Here is an 8,922-nt window from a genome sequence, read left to right as displayed (position 1 = left end):
AATATATATTTCAAATAAAAAATATATTTAAAAAAAAAAAGTTTTTGCAAATGATTTTTTGTTTTGATTAAAAATAGTTTTTTGATTAAAGCAACTTTTATTGCGATTGAATGATTTTGACACAAATGTCCTACCCCTAATATGGCTCAAACACAAAAAGGATTGCTTCAATCAAAGAAAACAGTTTGAATGAAAAATAAAGTGTTCAAATGCGAATTTCTGAGTCTCAAATATTTTTTCACATTCAAACCTTTTTTTCTACGATTGATTTTTAAAAAAAATTTGATTGAAGTGATTTTTCTTTTGAAAATATATAATTTTTTGTTTGAAACAATTTATTTTTTGATTGAATAATAAAGACACAAATGTCCTAGCCAAAATGTGGTCCAAACGGAAAATTACACGACTTCAATCAAAAATGGTGTTTCAATTAAAAAAAACTTGACTTTGATCAAAAAAATAAAATTCAATCAAAAATAGTTTTCAAATATATTTTTTTGAGTTTCAAATTTATTTTTGCATTCAAACACATTTGTTTTTGATTGAAGTGACGTTTTCTTCGATTGAAAGTATATATTTTGATTGAAGCAACTTTTTATTTGATCGAAGCAACTTTTTTTTGGATTGAATAATAAAGACACAAATCTACCTCCATAGTATATTTGTGTCTTACTCAATCAAAAGTTGCTTCTATCCCCCGCCCCCAAAAAAGTCACTTCAATCAAAATTAGGGCTGTCAAACGATTAAAAATTTTAAACGAGTTAATCACTCGCAATTCAAACCATCTATAAAATATGCCATATTTTTCTGTAAATTATTGTTGGAATGGAAAGATAAGACACAAGACGGATATATACATTCAACATACTGTACATAAGTACTGTATTTGTTTATTATAACAATAAATCATCAAGATGGCATTAACATTATTTATATTCTGTTAAAGCGATCCATGGATAGAAAGAATTGTAGTTCTTAAAAGATAAATGTTAGTACAAGTTATAGAAATTTTATATTAAAACCCCTCTTTTTCGTTTTAGTAAAATTTGTAAAATGTTCAATCAAAAAATAATCTAGTAGCTCGCCATTGTTGATGTCAATAATTACACAACGCTCATGGTGCTGAAACCCATAAAATCAGTCGCACCCAAGCACCAGCAGAGGGCGACAAAATACCAAAAAACACAAGTAACAAGTGGATATGACACTGTGCTGTCATTTTTTAATCTGTTTGAGCGGTGGCATGTGCGTTAAATGCGTCCAATATTTTAACGTGATTAATTAAAAAAATAAATTTACCGCCTGTTAACGCGATAATTTTGACCTCCCTAATCAAAATATATGTTTTCAATCAATAAAGGTCACTTCAATAAAAAAAATGTGTTTGAATGGAAAAATAAATTTGAAACAAACAAAAAAAAAAAAAACGCATTTGAAAACTATTTTTCTTTGAATTTTTTTTTTTTTTTTTTTTTTGATTGAAACAACTTTTTTGATTGAAGTAATGTTTTGCGTTTGGGTCACATTTTGGCTAGGACATTTGTGGGTAATTATGGGACATTATGGGTAGGATATTTTTTTTTACTGAAGTGTCACTTTTTATTTTTTTAGTGCAAAAAGTTTTGAACTTTTTTGATTGAAGAGGAAAAAGTGTTGAATGCACTTTTTAAAAAAAATCTTTTTGACACAAATGTTCACTTCGCGCTATTGGTCAGACGTTTTTGAGTTTCAAATTTTTGCATTCACTTTTTTTTTAATTGACTTTTTTTTGGTTGAAAACATTTTGATTGAAGCGACTTTTTTTTTTTTTTTTTTTTTGATCGAGTTGATCGAGTAATAAAGACACAAATCTACCTCCATAGACAATCCCACGCTCATTTAACTCCCATTACAAAGAAACCAGCATCATTTTTCAAAGCAGTCCGTTTATTTTCCCACATTTGCACTCCACCAATGTAGTTTCCTAACAAAATAAATACAAGACAATTTATTTTTCTCCTCAGCTCAGAAATGTACAACACTTTTAAGTCCATGTAAACACATTTTTGTACACAATTCAATGCTCATTCCATTTACACGTTTGTACAAAAACTAAATACGACCACAAGGTGGCGGTGTAGTCCAAATCCCTCCGTGTTGTTGTCAGGAAGTACAGCAAAGATGAAAACACACACACACAAAAAAATCACTTATCAGTGCTAAAAAACAAAAGTTGGAATGACAAAATCCTTTGTGTACCCTGTTAGCATCTTTGCTACAATAACGTGTATTTACAATAAAATTTTACAAAAAAAAAAAAGGATAGTTTAAGGCCTAGCGGAGAGTTCAGGATCAAGTTATTGTGCCTTTGTGACTATTATTGCTATGTGTCGTCTTATAAAACAATAAATCTGCATAAAATAGACTCTTTGATTAGATTGCATGCACGTGAAAAGGGGCGGGGCTTCACCAAACAGCGTCCGACATGCGTTAACTCTTCAACGTTTCCAAGCAAACACACCCAAGTCAACCAAACCCAAAAAAAAACAACACGTTCGATTCGACCTTCAAAGCGTCATTCCAACGCTTCCGTCGTGTCTTTTTATTTTTTTGTAAACGACTTCCTCTTCGCCTGCACACTTACCGGAACTTTCTTCTCGCTGCTAAACTGTGCGATGAAAATTGTAAAAAGATGAGAAACAAATTGTTGTTGAGATGAAAAAGAGTTGTTTTTGGTTGCAATTTCTTATGACAGTGTTATAATCATGTTATGACACCTGTCATGAATATGAATGGATGCTTATGACATATGTCATTACGTCATTAAGTATATGTGTCGTCATACATAGCAGCTGCGTCGCTAGGGTATCTTGTTGCCACTTCCTATTGGTTTTACGGCATTCCTAGGTCATTTCATATCACTACCTGTTAATTTAAGTTAAATTCCTTTTAGTGCTGCAACGATTAATTGATTAATTCGAGTATTTGATGAGAAAATAATATTCTAATTAAATTTTGTTACTTCGAGTATTCGATTAATTAAAGTGGGGTTGTAATGGTTTATTTTGAAAGTGTTTGCATTTTGTTTTACTGATTAGAGTGGATACACTACCCTCTGCTCTGCCTCATTTCAAATCCAACTGCTCCCTGTTCAGACCAACGTCAGCTAAGTTTTTGCTCATGTTTTTTAATGCATTTGTAATTTAGTTTATAGGTACATTTAGCCGTTTTTTGTGGGAATATGTGTCTGAACCAATTGTTAGGAGCATTGTAAAAAAAAAAATGTTAGCGTTTTATAGCATTTAAGCTAGCAGACTTTTGCTATGCAAGTTAGCCAATTGTTCTTTTGTTGTACATAGATCCTTTTTTATCTATTTTTATACAATTTTTGGCTCAGCTCAGGTATTTTAATTTTACAGTGTTCCTTATCCGATAACTCGATTATTCGAACTAACTACCACCAATTAACTACTAATTAACTACCCACCAACTTTTAAGCAACCTTTTTAGCATTACATAATGAGTTCAGTTTTATAGGTAATTTAGATTGTCTTCCCATATGTTGTAAGGATAGAATTGACCCTACCATTATTAAGTGAATTACTTATGTAATTATGTTCAGACTTACATTTACCCCTTTTCACTTGCTGAATGTGCCGGTCCATTTTTGTCCCCCTCAAACGCACATTTGATTCGCTGATGACTAGAACCCCCACATTAACACAATCCCGACAGAAATACATGTCAACATGCCGCCTCCACTGCCCACTTTGAAGAGGAGGGATATTAAAAGTTGTTTTTTTGGCGAGCAGAAGCAGCCACAGTAAGTAAGGTAAAAAGACACCAATGTTGTGGAGGTGGGGAACACAGCACTAATTTTGCTACTGAAAGTCCGACCTGCATCCGAGTTAGCATAACATTAAACTGTGTGAACTTGCTAACCTGTAAAACTCGAGTAGAAAGCTGCTTAGAGACGTGTGTTAACGTTAATTCAACTGTGCATTTTGTGCATTTAGTCCCTAATTAAAATGTATTTTCTACATCATTTAAAAAATATTTTTATTTGCAGCCTATGCACATTTTTAACCCCCACCCCCCAAAAAAAACAAAGAAAAAACAAACACAACCACCGTAAATTTCCTTCATATGAAGGAAAAATCGAAAAATGACTTTCTCCCATGAAAATTATTGTAATTTTCTTCATTTTTACGTAGGAACCAGCTATTTTTGAGAAATGTACCCAGTTTGTTTGGTCTTATTAATGTCCCGTCCCCAGCAAAAAGTGTACGTGCATGTTATGCTGTTCTAGCAACCCTACCAATGTTGAAACCAAACCTACACCCTTGGTTTTGGGGCATTTCTGGGAAACTTCCAATGTATGTTGGCCATGTCTTTTGATTTTCGGGCATTTTCAGGTCGCTTACTGTTTATTTTGGGGTATTTATGGGTCACTTCCTAGTCAATTTGGCTAATGTACAGGTCATGTTTTATTTGGAAATATTTATGGGTCACTTCCTGTTGAGTTTGGCTAATGTATAGCTCACTTCTTATTCATTTTGGGGATTTTTTTGGTTCATTTTCTGTGAATCTGGGAGCATTTTTAGACAGCAGTGGTGCTAGGGTGTCTTGCTACCCCCCCCGTCTGGTAGTTTGTAAAAGAAATGACCATTGTAAACAGCCACTGACGGCAATAGACTTCCAATCCCGTTCAACTGGGAGTAAAAAATGGATTGGTTGTCTACTGCCGTCAATGGCAGCCAAAGATTTTAGCATAACAACGCTAAACCGCTGAATAAATGACTAAATCCGTCATAAGCATCCATCCATGTTCACCCTAATTTCGGAAGGAATCCATTTTTCTTTCTGCGTGATTATGTCAGAAAAGTTCATTTTTCTGAAAAACAAAAAAAAACATTTTTTAAATTCTGGAAATTTTTGGGTGAAAAAATATACACGTCCATTTTTTGATCAGTTAAAAATAGATTCAATTTTAATTGTTGAGACGTAACTTATTTGTTGTAGTTAAAAGTTGTAGTTCAAAAATATCATATTTTTATTGTGAAAAATATCCGTTACATTTCAAAATTGTTCTTTTTTTTGTACGAGTTTTTAAGAGACAAATACTTTAAAAATCTGACTTTTCCCCACCGTTGAAATACTATGACTATTTGCTGGAAAATTTAAAAGTAAAAAATCTGTAAAAATAATTTTGCTTATTATTCATTTTCTGTTTGTTATTGAAAACGTCCAGCTCTAATGGCTAAAAATTGTTACCTGTCCTATAAAGGGTTAATACTGCGGTGTACAGGACTCAAAACGTGAAAACTGTGTTAAAAACGTGATAAATATCATGTAAAAATCTAAAGACTATTATCTAAAATGTTAATTAACTTTAAAACCCATTGCAAACACTTTAAATTCCGCTTACTTATTCTAACAACGTCCACGGTGCTTAATAACTGTAGAATACCTCAACCTTTGAAATAAAAATTGTTTGAATTGTCATCCCTTCTGCAGACAGTGCGTCAATGTTTCCACAATTTTGCATGGTAATTATCACGTTCTTACATGACAGTTTGAATGCTTTTACATAATTAGCACGTTTTTAGATGGTTTCACATTTTTACGTGATAATTACTACTTTTTACGTGTAAATTATCATGTTTTTACAAAATGTTCTTACATGAGTATTTGTGTTTTTACAGGATAGTATCAAATTTTTAATAATTGTTTTTACCCGATGGTTATTAAGTTTCACATGAAAATAATCACATTTCTACATGAGCATTGTCACGTTCTAACTAGTTATCACGTTACATGTTAATTATCATGTTTTCAAATGATAATTATCATTTTTACATGAATTATCATGTTTTCAGATGATAATTATGACATTTTTACTTGTTCTCGTGTTTTTAAATGATAATTATCACGTTTATAGATGTTTTCACGGTTTTACCTGATAACTACCACGTTTTTACAATATAGTTATCATGTATTTACATGTAAATGATAACGTTTTTACACAATTTTCCTGGTCTTACATTAGTTTTCATGTTTTTACAGGATAGTATCATTTTTTAAATATGTTTTTACCTGATGGTTATCACATTTTTACATGACAATTACCACGTTCTTAGTAGTTTTCACGTTTTGACATGGTAATGATCATGTTTTAAAATGATCATTATCCCGTTTTTACATGAATTATAACGTTTGTACAAGATAATTATCACCTTTTTAAATGGGTTTTCACGTTTTTACATGAATTATCACATTTTTAAATGATAATTATCACGTTTTTACCTGATAATTATGTTTTTAAAATACAGTTATCACATTTTTACATGTAAATTATAACGTTTTTTCAAAATTTTCCTGTTTTCATGTTTTTACAGGATAGTATCAACTTTTTAATGATAATTGTTTTTACCTAATATCACTGTTTTTACATGAAAATAATCATTTTACATAATTACCACGTTCTTACTAGTTTTCACGTTTTTACATGACAATGATCACGTTTTTCATGAGTACCATTTTACATGTTATCGTTCTTAAATGATAATCTTTGTTTTTACATGATAATTATCACGTTTTTCATGAGTACCTTTTTACATGTTATCGTTTTTAAATGATAATCTTTGTTTATACATGTTAATTATCTCGTTTTGAAATAAATGTCACGTTTTCCTATGTCGCGTTTTTACAAAATTATGTTCCATGTTTTCACATGATAGTATTGCGTTTTTACATGAAAATTATCACGTTTGAACACAGAATGATCACGTTTTTACATGCCAATTATCATGTTTTTACATGCCAATTATCATGTTTTTCATGATTACATGTTAATTATCACGTTTTTACAGGATAGTGTCACATCTTTACATGATAATCATCAGTTTACATCATAGTTTTTTACGATTTTACATGTTAATGATCATGTTTTTACATGATATTTATCACGTTATTAGATGATAATATATAAAAACGTGTTACTTGATATTATCATGTAAAACCGTGATAACTATGATGTAAAAACATGATACTGGACTTATTTTCTATTGAGTGGCAGCAATACGCTTCCGTAGTCACTTGCCATATAAAGGGTTCAAATATTTGAATGCATGATTTTTTCCTGTTGTTTCCTTGATAAATGAATGCTTTGCGTTTTGTGCTCGGAAAGTGTCACGGAAGTGGGTTCCCGTGAGCGGGTCAGGCAAATCGCGGACGCGGGGGTACGTCGTCGTCGTGGGGGCTCCCGTCTGAGTTCTCCGCCTCTCCCTCGGAGATGGCCTGCATTGGCGCAGAGTAAAAGCGGGCGCGTGCGGCGTAGCGGCTGCTATTGGCGGGTGGTGGAATCCTAGTGCGGCCCAACCTAGTTTGAGGCGATGCGAAGTTCCTGGGCGAAAACACCTCGGCGTCCTCGTTGTTTTCCGCCGCCTCCTCGTCCCCCGCCGAGTGGCCCCTGGGTGCGACGGGGCTCTTGAGGATCTCTGTGGCCGACATACGGTAGCTCGACTCGGAGCGACTTCCCTTCTTGAGCAGGAGAAGCTTGAACTCCTCGTTGGAGGTACTGGACTTTTTGGCGTTCCGGTAGATGGGGCCCGGGACCCTCTGCGGGCCCGATGGCGACGGCGTTAGAGGTGACACGGCGGGAGCTGGGGAGCGGGCCGGCGGCGATGCGCCGCTGAGAGACGAGGGGCCGTTCCTCGCTGAAAGTTCGCCAGAATCCTTCCTGCCCAACACTTTCCTCTTCGACCTGAGTGCAAAAAAACAGACCGTTAACTCATTGACGGTACTAGCGAACGCTTTACAATTACTGTGTTACATTTACTTAAGTAAATTTTTTAGGAAAAAATGTACGTCTTAGAGTAGTTTGACTACGCCATACTTTCTCCTGACCGGAAACAAAACAGTTGAGAGTGCTTCACCTGTGGATGGCGGCGAAGAGGTCGTCCGTGGTGCGACTTCTAGTGGGCGACACAAAAACGGCGTCGTCATCCACTTGCGACTCGTTCAGCCGCGAGGTCTCCATTTCTGAATCTGCACAAACACATTTCAAAATTTTAAGAAGCTTATATGAGAAGTGTATTTTTACAAAGATATAGAGTTGTCTGATAATGACTTTTTAACCGTTAACCCAATATTGTCCAATTACAAATATCCGGGTATCAAACCGATAACAATATACAGTGCCTTGCAAAAGTATTCGGCCCCCTTGAATCTTGCAACCTTTGGCCACATTTCAGGCTTCAAACATAAAGATATGAAATTTAATTTTTTTGTCAAGAATCAACAACAAGTGGGACACAATCGTGAAGTGGAACAACATTTATTGGATAATTTAAACTTTTTTAACAAATAAAAAACTGAAAAGTGGGGCGTGCAATATTATTCGGCCCCTTTACTTTCAGTGCAGCAAACTCACTCCAGAAGTTCAGTGAGGATCTCTGAATGATCCAATGTTGTCCTAAATGACCGATGATGATTAATAGAATCCACGTGTGTGTAATCAAGTCTCCGAATAAATGCACCTGCTCTGTGATAGTCTCAGGGTTCTGTTTAAAGTGCAGAGAGCATTATGAAAACCAAGGAACACACCAGGCAGGTCCGAGATACTGTTGTGGAGAAGTTTAAAGCCGGATTTGGATACGAAAAGATTTCCCAAGCTTTAAACATCTCAAGGAGCACTGTGCAAGCCATCATAGTGAAATGGAAGGAGCATCAGACCACTGCAAATCTACCAAGACCCGGCCGTCCTTCCAAACTTTCTTCTCAAACAAGGAGAAAACTGATCAGAGATGCAGCCAAGAGGCCCATGATCCGTCTGGATGAACTGCAGAGATCTACAGCTGAGGTGGGAGAGTCTGTCCATAGGACAACAATCAGTCGTACACTGCACAAATCTGGCCTTTATGGAAGAGTGGCAAGAAGAA

The 8,922-nt window shown here is 34.6% G+C and overlaps 1 protein-coding gene across 5 annotated transcripts in view; it reads right to left on the bottom strand.

The window, feature by feature from the left end:
* Window positions 1-1,511: 1,511 nt before the first annotated feature.
* The window catches only part of nhsa (Nance-Horan syndrome a (congenital cataracts and dental anomalies)), a 146,922-nt gene continuing 139,511 nt past the window's right edge, over window positions 1,512-8,922 (bottom strand). For 3 of the 5 annotated variants that reach the window (XM_057840126.1, XM_057840127.1, XM_057840128.1), the window contains 2 exons: window positions 7,918-8,029; window positions 1,512-7,745 (listed from right to left, as the gene is read on the bottom strand). In XM_057840126.1, the coding sequence (XP_057696109.1) occupies window positions 7,199-7,745; window positions 7,918-8,029 (659 nt within the window). In that variant the 3' untranslated portion in view covers window positions 1,512-7,198. The remainder of the gene's footprint in view (window positions 7,746-7,917; window positions 8,030-8,922) is intronic. The other 2 variants (XM_057840129.1, XM_057840130.1) reach the window with 1 other exon arrangement.

This window comes from Corythoichthys intestinalis, chromosome 7 (assembly GCF_030265065.1).
Source record: "Corythoichthys intestinalis isolate RoL2023-P3 chromosome 7, ASM3026506v1, whole genome shotgun sequence".
NCBI classification, from domain to species: Eukaryota; Metazoa; Chordata; class Actinopteri; order Syngnathiformes; family Syngnathidae; genus Corythoichthys; species Corythoichthys intestinalis.
The sequence above is the reverse complement of the archived record's forward strand: the minus strand, read 5'-3'. Positions and strand labels throughout refer to the sequence as shown.